Source organism: Babylonia areolata, chromosome 21 (genome assembly GCF_041734735.1).
Source record: "Babylonia areolata isolate BAREFJ2019XMU chromosome 21, ASM4173473v1, whole genome shotgun sequence".
NCBI lineage: Eukaryota > Metazoa > Mollusca > Gastropoda > Neogastropoda > Buccinidae > Babylonia > Babylonia areolata.
This window is the reverse complement of record NC_134896.1, coordinates 7,598,442-7,610,941: the sequence shown is the minus strand read 5'-3', so window position 1 is coordinate 7,610,941 and position 12,500 is coordinate 7,598,442. Positions and strand designations below refer to the sequence as shown.

The window sequence follows — 12,500 nt, the reverse complement described above, 5'->3', positions numbered from 1 at the left end:
AACAAAAAACACCACACAAAAAACACATACACAAAAAAACATTAAATAGTTCAGAAAAAAAATGAAGAAAGAAAGCAATAAGTAACACAGGTAGGAGAGGGAAGCGGGGTTACCTTTGCAGGTGGCCTTGGGGCGGCAGTAGGTCCCAGTGCAGGATTTGGGCAATTCCACCACACAGCGAGTCTTCCAGAAACACAGCACGTTCTGCACACACATCAACCTGCATTACTTCTCGGTCTGTCTGTCTGTCTGTCTGTGGCTGTCAGTCTGTCTGTGTGGGTGTGTATGTGTGCGTGCCTGGAATCTGATTGGATGACACAGGGAACGAATGACGAGCGCTCAATGACACCTATCCAGTTAGACCCTGTAGTGTAAATCACTCCGTGTATGTAAAGGGCTTAGAGCTTGGTCTCCGACCGAGGATAGACGTTATATCCATATCATTCATTCATTCATTCTCTCTGTCTGTCTGTCTGTCTGTGGCTGTCTTAAAACGTCTCCTGAATTTACATACCAATGTTTGATTTATGGACTTACACGAACACACAACATGATTTACAACACAATACAACTATAACGACAGTCATTCGTGTCCGACACTGACATTCAGGACGACAGAGGAGTCAACTGATGTCAACTGGGTACAACATGATTCTATTCGTAAAATATATGTTGGATTTATTTGACTGACCAAATATTCAAAGTTGAATGAATTGGCCAATGATCTGTTAGAATTTCTCCTCTCCCCTCTGTTCCTCCTCCCCCACCACCTTACCCACCATTCTTCTAAATTTTCTTCTTCTTCTTCTTCGTGTTTTTGTTCTATTCGGCCAATTACTCTGGTGATAATAAATTTAATCTCATGTTAATATTGATATTAGCATTATTTTACTATATTATGTACTGTTTGTTTATTTCTTTTTATTTCATTATTTCATTACTTACTGTTTATGAATGTTATTTGCTACAAGTCATAATATGGTTCATCAGCCGTCATGATAAAATTGAAGTGCAACGTTGTGAGCACAGTATAAGCTTTAAGCTTGTTGATGCTCTTTTGTCATTCATTGCATTGTAATCATGTGTATTGTTGAACAATTAAAGATTATTTAAACCAACTGATGTCCTGACTGTCTGGGCTAGGATTTGGTTCTACACCCACCCATGACAGACCGCCACCTCAGAGTCATGGATTGTTTCACTTCTATTTCTTCTGCGTTCGTGGGCTGCAACTCCCACGTTCACTCGTATATACGCGAGTGGGCTTTTTTACGTGTATGACCGTTTTTACCCCGCCATGTAGGCAGCCATACTCCGCTTTCGGGGGTGGGGGGTGGGTGTGTGCATGCTGGGTATGTTCTTGTTTCCATAACCCACCGAACGCTGACATGGATTACAGGATCTTTAACGTGCGTATTTGATCTTCCGTTTGCTGTATACACACGAAGGGGGTCCAGGCACTAGCAGGTCTGCACATATGTTGACCTGGGAGATCGTAAAAATCTCCATCCTTTACACACCAGGCGCCGTCACCGTGATTCGAACCCCGGGAGCCTCAGATTGAAAGTCCAACGCTTTAACCACTTGGCTATTGCGCCCGTCGGTTTGTTTGGCACCATAAATTCTTTCGGGGGACCCTCTAATAGGGTAGAACTCCGATTAAACTTCAAAAGCCTCCTTTAATCGGTCAATTATGGCGGAGAGTGTCTTGCTCAAGTTACACCCCCCACTCTCTCGGCCGCAAGGGTTTTTAGGATAGTCCGCGTTTGGATGGTCCCTAAAGGCCAACTAACCCCAAGGCTGCAGCACTAAGAGCCAGTGCAATCTTGCCTCCCAGTTTGAGAGTCATAGTCCTCAAAAGATTTAGCTGGAAATAAATTCCCATTACGAAGGAGAAACCATTGATTTTACAGTTCTCTTTTTTTGCTGTTGGCCCAGTCTATGACACAGGTCAGGCATCTGCTCAGCAGATGTGGTGTATCGTATATGTATTTGTCCGAACGCGGTGACGCCTCCTTGAGAAACTGAACTGAAGTGACATAATAAGCTGAACGCCCAGCCAAAATGTACACCACACACAACACAATTTACGACACTGACAAAACAAAACAACAAAATCCCCCCCAACCCCCCAATCCCGCCACTGACCAACCAGCTCGCTCAGTAGTGGTCAGGTCAAGGACACGGGCAAAAATCCATTGAGCAGCAGCTGACTCTGACCAGACTGACCCCCGGAGTTGTCCCCAGTGGACAGCAGCAGCTGTTGCTGACCAGAATAGACCCTTGATGCCGGCACCACTTGCTTGCTGCCATGCTGTGTGAAGCGATTCCACTACTTCTTGGCTGCCCATTCACAACAGTCTCGCCTTTCTCTGTCCGCCGCGCACTCCCATACCCCCACCCCCACCCCACCCTCACACACTTTATTTTTCCTTTCTCCCCCCTTGCTCATCACTCCTCAATCTCTCTGCCTGCCTCTCTCTCTCTCTCTCTGTCTCTCTCTCTTTCTGTCTGTCTCTTTCCCTCATTGTCTGTCTCTGTCATAGTCTGTCTCTCGTCTCTTTCTCCGTCTGTCTATCTCTTTCTCTATCTCATTCTGTCTGCATCTCTCTCTGTCTGTCTCTCTTTCTCTGTCTTTCTGTCTGTCTCTCTCTCTCTATCCCTCACTCCCCCCACTCAACAACCCCCACCCCCAACCCCCACCCGCTCCGATTGTGCAGGTGAAGTTGGTTAATGAGTGTCCGGGACTCCCAGGAGCACGCAGCCTGGACGCTGTCCAAAACACACGGTCAGGCCTGTCCAGTCTCTCTCCCCCCCCCGCCCCCCCCCCCCGTGTTTTCCTTGGCGGCATGCAGTATACAGTATCCATCTGCTCCCTTCTGGAACAACATGGTAACCACGCGTGGAATGCCCACCCCCACCCCCCCAAACCTCCCCTCCCATCCCGCCCACTCCCCTACTCATTCTCAGAGAGCCGTTTCCTAAGGCACGGGCATACATGGCAGACTTGAAGATGCCAGACAGGCTGGCACGAGTATAGTAGTAGTGAGAACCGTATGCATTGTGCTATGCGCGGGGAGTCTAGCGTGTCTGATGGAGGTAGGAATGGAGATGGGGATGGGGGGGTGGGTGGGTGAGGGTGGAGAGGAGGCTTCTTCCCTACCTGTACACAGGTCGCTGACAGCTAGACCTGTAGTAGTATAGGGAGTGCCACAACGGAAGTCCTGCTGTGACTTGGGTAGAATGCGGTGCTGGCGGCAACCCTGTCCCCTACTTCCGACATTCTTCTTCTACTGCATTCGTAGGATGCTCTCTCTCTCTCTCTCTCTCTCTCTCTCTCTGTAAGTCGGCCAAAGTGCTAATATCTTCACCGTTGGAAAATAAAGATTCATTCATTCATTCATTCTCCTCTCTCTCTCTCTCTCTCTCTCTGTGTGTGTGTGTCTGTGTGTGTGTGTGTGTGTGTGTGTGTGTGTGTGTGTGTGTGTGCGTGTGCGTGTGTGTGTGTGAAAAAGCAAGCAAAAAATCTCCTACTTTCTTCATTGGATTGCGTTTGAGTGAGTGCCGAGTGAATGAGTGAGTGAAAGTGTGTGTGTGTGTGTGTGTGTGTGTGTGTGTGTGTGTGTGTGTGTGTGTGTGTGTGTGTGTGTGTGCGTGCGTGTGTGTGTGTTAGTGTGTGCGTGTGTGTGTGTTTGGAGAGTGAGAGAGAGAGGGCACTGTTGGGCTAGGCGAAACGCAAACGGCAAAACAGGACAAGGAGGCCAACGCTCATGCCGTGGAAGTGTCCACCGGTACGATCAAACAATAGGCGAAATGGGAATAGGCAAAAGGAACCTGCGCTGAGTAGAACAGAAAGGCAGGGAGTCAGGCAGACGGAAATAGAGGCAACAGCACAACTCTCCCACAGAGGCGGTGACTGGGGAAGAACAGACATCTGCGGCGAGCGAGCATCACGTGCCTCGCAACGTGACTCAAGCAAACCAAAAGCCACAACATCACGTGCTGTCGTCACCTGCTTCACATCACAGCCCACGTTTCCGGCACAGCGCCAAGCTGTTCTATTTTTAGAACAGCTGATATTCCCAGTCTTTATTTCAGCGGCTCCCGAAATAACCCTTCCACAACTGCGCATATTGATTCCGAACAGCGCGATTTTCACGTATATCATTTCGGTGATTACCAAAGTTCCCCTACTGCGCATATTGAAAAAAAAACAACTAACAGCCGGAATTTAGCAAGTGTATATTTCAGTGATTGCAGAAAAAAAAGCGTACCGTTACAACTGCCGCAGGTGCATGTGTAAATCAGTAATGTATTCTTTCTTATCAAGAAATACTTCCCAGACAGAGGTAACGTCGACGCAGATATTCCATCATAAATTCCATACAAAAAAAACAACAAGGTTCCTATGTCACAGAGATACACTTTGGAAGACGGGTTTTCTGTAACTGTGGAGATAGTCAACCTAAAGCCGGACAGCTGTGACAACCCAGGTCACAAACCAACTTCGAAGTAGAGTCGTTACTTCAAAATAGCATAAGCATAAGCTTGTATAATTAAACCTATATTACTTTGATATGAATTGGGCTCAGCAGTACCAGTGGAAGCAGTGTGTGAATAGATACTCTATTGTCATTACTACAATGTCATTGTAATTCGTGCGTTATAATATCACACAGATCAATGTTTAAATTGATATTTGCTGCTCTGCCAGTGTGATGCTTGATGTGGAATGGTTGATGATCGGAACACGATATTGTTGTGCCTTCCTAATGCCAAATATTTATTTGGTATGTAAACATTTGTCTGAATAAAAAATGTTTGAAAAAAAAAAGCATAAGCAGCATTGACTTGGAAGTTGTGTGCATTGTGAATGGAGAGAGTTACCACTCTTTACTGTTTGTCAGTTGCAAAATACCTCCTTGAACACTTGCCATGCCACCACTGTCTCGCGAGAGGTAATAGATATATGCATCATCACAACTGAACAGTTTTGCAAAACAGATACGGAGCAGAGGTTTCAACAACAACAAAATGCATTGGTTTAAGTTCATTCCATTCTGGGCTTCCACCACCACCACTACCACCACCACCACCCTCCCCGACCCCATTATTGCATGTTTTTCATTTCCCGTGAAAAACACATCTTTTCCCTCCCCACCCACTCCCCCACCCCCCTACCTCGAAGCTCCTTCTTCTTTCTCATCATCACCGCTTTTCCGAGCTTTTTTTTTTTTTCTTGCTTTTTTCCCCCCCCAGGGACGACCGACCCCGCCGCGTCGGACACGCAAGCCAAAAACAACATCTTTGCCCACATTCTTCCATCCTCCCCTTCCCCCCCCCCCTTCACCTTCCTTTCCCCGCGCCCTCTCCTCCCCCCCCCCCCCACCCCGTACAGCCAGCCTTCCCTTCTCACCTGACTTCCACCGCCACCTCTCCTCTCCGCTCCCCCCCCCAACTTCCCCCCCCCACCCTCCCCACAAAAAAGTGGATGCGGCACAAGGTAAACATCGTGTTGATGCTCAACGAGTCCCGCCACCCCCCACCCCCACCCTCCCCTCCTCTCTCTCCTCTCCTCTTTCCCCCCCCCTTCCACTCACTCGTCACTGGAGACTACTACACCACTCTCACCTTTCCCCTCCCCTCCAACCCACTGTCCCTCCCCCCCCTCTCTTCTCCTCCTTCTTCTTCTCCCCCCGCCCCCTCCCTCCCCTCGTCACAAGAGACTGCTACTATACACCGCTCTAACCTTTCAAGTCCCCCACTGCCCCTCTCTCCCGCCCCCCCCCCCCACTCCCCCCCCCTCTCTTCTTCTCCTGCTTCCCACCCCCACCACGTCCCCTCGTCTTCTCCCAACCTCCTTCTCCTTCTCATCTCCCTCCTTCCCTGCTCTCCTCCTCCCCTCTCTCGCCCCCCCTCGCCCCCCCCCCCCCCCCCTAACTAGCCTTGACCACACGTCTTCTGTACCCCCCTGACACTACAAGCAGCCTCCGACACTTCTATTTTTCTCCCGTCTTCCACTGGCTCCACCTCCCCTCTCTCTCCCCTGTGGCAGTTTACCCCCCCCCCCCAACCCCCCACCTCCCAACGACAGCACCAATATAGAAACAGCATGGCACCCCTCCACCCCCACCCCCCCGCACCTCCCCCCCCCCACCCCCCACCCTTCCAAGGCCACAAAATCGTCATTGTAGACCGAGAAAAGTATATAGCAGGAAGACGTGGAAAAAAACAGAAGAGGGAGTGGTGTGAGTGAGTGAGTGAGGATGGGAGTGGGAGGAAGGAGGGGGGGGGGTGTCGGGGGAGGGAGGGGGAGGGAGGGGGAGGGAAGAAAGAGGTAGAAAGGAGGAGTATGACTACATAGACGAATATGAACTGATATATGCAGATTCAGGCGCAAGGAAAGCTCTGTACCAACGACACACAATCTGTTTTTATCGATGATAAGTTGAGCGTTGGCCTCGTGGTAACGCATCCGCCTACCCCTGAGGAAGCGAGAAAATCTGAGCGCACTGGTTCGAATCCCACACTTGCCAGTATTTTCTCCCCCCCTCCACTGGGCCCTGAATGGTGGTCTGTACGCTAGTTATTCGTATGAGACAATAAACCGAGGTCCCGTGTGCAGCATGCGCTTAGCGCACGCACGTAAAAGAACCCACGGCGACAAAAAAGTTTGTCCCTGGGAAATTCCTGTAGAAAAAAAATCCTCTTCGGTGGGAAAACAATTGAAATTGCAAGCAGAAAAAAAAAAATATCGAAAACTGGTTGGCCTTCTCTCCCTGGGGAGAGCACAACTGAATTTCACACAGAGAAATATGTAGTGGCAAACGATTTGATACAACACTATACAATGCAATGCTTGATATCTGCGCTAAGCATGATTATTATGAAGAAACATTCATATTAAAAGAAAAAGGGGTGGGGAGACAGGGGGAGGGAGTTAGCGAACTACATGCAGGCCAGAGAGACAGAGAACATAATTATTTTGAGTAATCGAGTTCCACTCATACATGAAATACTCCTATTGTTTAAAACCCTCTTTTTTTGTGGTCTCTTTCCTTATATGTTGTATTATCTTATTTATTCGTTATTCTTAAAAAAAAAATTACAAAAAGGAGAAAAAATGATAAATGAATGTTATTGCTTTACTACTATGTTTTACTACTACCTTTTTTTTATATCATATAATTATTATTTATTTATTTATTTATGTAAGCTTATCTATTATTTATTTACCTTTTTTTTTCTCAAGGCCTGACTAAGCGCGTTGGGTTAAGCTGCTGGTCAGGCATCTGCTTGGCAGATGTGGTGTAGCGTATATGGATTTGTCCGAACGCAGTGACACCTCCTTGAGCTACTGAAACTGAAACTGAAACTATTGCATACCACATTCTACACATGTGAACTGAATAAAAAAAAATTTTTTTTTAATGTCATGGGGGTGGGATGCGGGGGTTGGGGTGGGGGGGGGGGAATATCTCTAACACCGGTAGGCCATGACCCTCCACAAGAATCTCTCAGACCCCCCCCCCCCCCCCCCCCACCCACCCCCACCACCTCCCTCCTTCACCGCTACACAGCAGGATCTGTTTTTCCAACACGACACCACGACGGTGATTCTCCACTTCAGCAACCTGTTTACGTTTTCCGGGCACACAACCCAGCGAGTAAACTGGCATTCCATTGGTTCAAAATGACCTGACCCGGAGGTGACCTATGGAAAATTGCCCATCTAATCCCCTCAGCCTCCTACTACCTACGTACGAGCCTAATGTGTGTGTGTGTGTGTGTGTGTGTGTGTGTGTGTGTGTGTGTGAGGACTCTCTGGAAATAACTGCGATGGATGGATTCAATTCATTATACCCTGTATTCTACGCAGTGGAATTCCGCAGGTTGTTGGATTAATGTTTTTTGTTGTTTTTTGTTGTTGTTTTTTTCTCCTTTTTTGTGTGTATGTTTCTATCATGTCTCCATCCTCGTATTTCATTCAGAATGGCATTTCGCAAACGTCAAAGAAAGAATTATTTTTTCTCGACGGATCTTCCGTCAGTTGCAATATAATACAGAATAGATGTTTCAGCGAGTAACGGAATAAGACAGCAACTCTGGCAAATATACTTCTACTGCTGCTCCTGCTTCTTCTCCTCCTCCTCCTACTATTATTACCACTACCACCACCACCACTACTGCTACTGCTGCCACTAATACCACCACCACCACTACTGCTACTGCTACCACTAATACCACCACCACTATTTGCTACTGCTACCACTAATACCACCACCACCACTACTGCTACTGCTGCCACTAATACCACCACCACCACTACTGCTACTGCTACCACTAATACCACCACCACCACTACTGCTACTGCTACCACTAATACCACCACCACCACTACTGCTACTGCTGCCACTAATACCACCACCACCACCACTACTGCTACTGCTACCACTAATACCACCACCACCACTACTGCTACTGCTACCACTAATACCACCACCACCACTACTGCTACTGCTGCCACTAATACCACCACCACCACCACTACTGCTACTGCTGCCACTAATACCACCACCACCACCACTACTGCTACTGCTACCACTAATACCACCACCACTACTACTACTGCTACCACTAATACCACCACCACCACCACTACTGCTACTGCTGCCACTAATACCACCACCACCACTACTGCTACTGCTACCACTAATACCACCACCACTACTGCTACTGCTACCACTAATACCACCACCACTACTACTACTGCTACCACTAATACCACCACCACCACCACTACTGCTACTGCTGCCACTAATACCACCACCACCACTACTGCTACTGCTACCACTAATACCACCACCACCACTACTGCTACTGCTGCCACTAATACCACCACCACTATTTGCTACTGCTGCCACTAATACCACCACCACTACTATTTGCTACTGCTGCCACTAATACCACCACCACCACTACTGCTACTACTACCACTAATACCACCACCACCACCACTACTGCTACTGCTACCACTAATACCACCACCACCACTACTGCTACTGCTACCACTAATACCACCACCACTACTACTACTGCTACCACTAATACCACCACCACCACTACTGCTACTGCTGCCACTAATACCACCACCACCACTACTGCTACTGCTACCACTAATACCACCACCACCACTATTTGCTACTGCTGCCACTAATACCACCACCACCACTACTGCTACTGCTACCACTAATACCACCACCACCACTACTGCTACTGCTGCCACTAATACCACCACCACTACTGCTACTGCTACCACTAATACCACCACCACCACTACTGCTACTGCTGCCACTAATACCACCACCACCACAACTGCTACTGCTGCCACTAATACCACCACCACCACTACTGCTACTGCTACCACTAATACCACCACCACCACCACCACTACTACTACTGCTGCCACTAATACCACCACCACCACAACTGCTACTGCTGCCACTAATACCACCACCACCACTACTGCTACTGCTACCACTAATACCACCACCACCACTACTACTACTGCTGCCACTAATACCACCACCACTATTTGCTACTGCTGCCACTAATACCACCACCACTATTTGCTACTGCTGCCACTAATACCACCACCACCACTACTGCTACTGCTGCCACTAATACCACCACCACCACTACTGCTACTGCTGCCACTAATACCACCACTATCACTACTGCTACTGCTACCACTAATACCACCACCACTATTTGCTACTGCTGCCACTAATACCACCACCACCACTACTGCTACTGCTGCCACTAATACCACCACCACCACTACTGCTACTGCTGCCACTAATACCACCACCACCACTACTGCTACTGCTACCACTAATACCACCACCACTATTTGCTACTGCTGCCACTAATACCACCACCACCACTACTGCTACTGCTACCACTAATACCACCACCACCACTACTGCTACTGCTGCCACTAATACCACCACCACTACTATTTGCTACTGCTGCCACTAATACCACCACCACCACTATTTGCTACTGCTGCCACTAATACCACCACCACCACTACTGCTACTGCTGCCACTAATACCACCACCACCACTACTGCTACCACTAATACTACCACCACACCTACTGCTACTGCTACCACTAATACTACCACCACCACCACTACTACTACAGCGATACGACCACCACAAACTACTCGTACTACTACCACAACTACTTTTGACCTTGTTTCAGTTTGATGAAGATTCTATTTGCTCTCGCAATAAATATCACACAGACACACACACACACACACACACACACACACACACACACACACACACACACACACACACACACACACACACACACACACACACACACACACACACACACACACACACACACACACACACACACACACACAGATTGAGAGAGAGAGAGCGGTAGCAAATGCAAAAGGGATGAGAAAGAAGAAGGAGAAGAAGGAGGAGGAGGAGGAGAAGGAGGAGGAAGGAGAAGAAGAAGAAGGAGGAGGAGGAGGAGGAGGAGGAGGAGGAGAAGAAGAAGAAGAAGGAGGAGGGGGAGAAGGAGGAGGAGGAGAAGAAGAAGAAGAAGAAGAAGAAGAAAACACGCAGGAACATAACCCTGCAGCACTCAAGAGAAATGAAAGCTAGCGTTGCTCGCCAAATGCCCCGTGGCCGAAGATAGCACGCAGGAAAAAAGGAGAGGGGGCTATTTGCGCAGCCTTGCCCGATGCCCTCAGCAGCCCCATATTTTTCTCATGAAGGAGCCACGCACCTCACTCACCGCTGTCAGTCTTCGGCTGTCAGCTGGGAACAACTTTCCGGAGTGAACACAACTCATGAAAATAAAAAGCGGCAGTGAATGTTCTTCATTCGGCTTTTTAGGTTTCGCCTCTGCTCAAAAATCACAGTTTAGCAAAGACCGTGCATTGTGTGTGTGTGTGTGGGTGTGGGTGTGGGTGTGTGTGTGTGTGTGTGGTGGTGGTGGTGTGTGTGTGTGTGCGTGCGTGCGTGTGCATTGAAATGAAAATGACTATCAGATGTTTAGTTTTTCTCCATCAAGAGACAAAGAGAGACAGAGTCAGAGAGTTGAAGACATATACAGACATACATTGAAGAGGGGCAGACGGAGAGGTTCAGTGAGAGAGACTGACAAGCTGGCACCGAAATAGCCAGTCAAAGGCCGAGACAGACAGACAGAGAGAGAGAGAGAGAGAAGGGGAGAGAGACAGACAGACAGACAGAGACAGAGAGAGAAGGGGAGAGAGAGAAAATGAGAGAGACAGAGAGAGAGGGGTGTAGAAAGAGAGTGCGGGAGAGAAAGAAAGAGAGAGAGGGGGGGAGAGGAGAGAAGGATAGAGAGTGAGAGAGAGAGAGAGAGTGCGGGAGAGAAAGAAAGAGAGAGAGGGGGGGAGAGGAGAGAAGGATAGAGAGTGAGAGAGAGAGAGAAAGAAAGAGAGAGTGAGGGGGAGAGAGAGGAGAGAGAGTGAGAGAGAAAGAAAGAGAGAGTGAGGGGGAGAGAGAGAAGGAGAGAGAGAGAGTGAGAATGAGAGAGGGTGAGAGAGAGAGAGCGAGAGAGAAAGAGAGAGTGAGGGGGAGAGAGAAAGAGAGAGTGAGAGAGGGTGAAAGACAGAGAGAGAGCAAGGAGGAAGCAAAAAAAAAAAAAAAAAAAAAAAAAAAGAAAGAAAGAAAGAAAGAAAAAGGAAATAAAGAAAAAAAAAACCAGGACCCCCCTCCCCCCCCTACCCCTCCGCCTCCACCCCCTCCAAACCCCCCGCAAAAAAAACAAACAAAAAAAAAAACACACGAAAAAACCGCAACGCAAAAGTGGAAAAACTCCGAAATAGCCCGAAACCAAACCCAACTGCAATCTCCGTCTCTGATGACATAACGTTTCAGCCGCTTCCTCTTTGTCTCCTCTCATCAGCCGCACGGGGGCCGCTATCTGGGCCTGGACACATCACTGCAGACAGTTCCAATCAGGCCTTATCTCGGGGCTCCAAACAGCCAACACTGTAAAACCATTAAGCGGTAAGCCAGTAAGCTTGGCATCTAAATTACCACTGGAAGGGGATGGGTTTTTCTTTCTTTTTTCTTTTTTTTTCTTTTTTTTTCCCTATGAAGCGTTTCTTCTTCTTTTTCTTCTTCTTCTTCTACTTGTTCTTCCCCCTCCTTCTTCTTCTCCTCCTCCTCCTCCCCCTCCTCACGTTCTTAATATGTTTGTTAGTTGTGCCAGACTCAGAAGTTAAGGTTACCTCAAATTCGGCGAAATATTTTATTCATTCATTTATTTATTTATTCATCTTTTTTTTTTCTCCTTTTTTTGGGGGGGCGGGGGGGGGGGGGGCGTCGTAGGGGTTAGGGGGGGGAGGGGCTGGGGGGGGGGGGGGGGGGGCGATGAACTTACCGTCGTTCGCTATTTTTGTTGATAAATAATGGGCTTGATGATCGACAATCTCT

At 48.2% G+C, this 12,500-nt stretch overlaps 1 protein-coding gene across 3 annotated transcripts in view; it reads right to left on the bottom strand.

The window, feature by feature from the left end:
* LOC143295818 (kunitz-type protease inhibitor 2-like) overlaps positions 1-12,500 on the bottom strand; it is a 64,913-nt gene that overhangs the window by 26,304 nt on the left and 26,109 nt on the right. For all 3 annotated transcript variants that reach the window (XM_076607457.1, XM_076607455.1, XM_076607458.1), the window contains one exon: positions 114-204. In XM_076607457.1, coding sequence (XP_076463572.1) covers positions 114-204 — 91 coding nt within the window. The remainder of the gene's footprint in view (positions 1-113; positions 205-12,500) is intronic.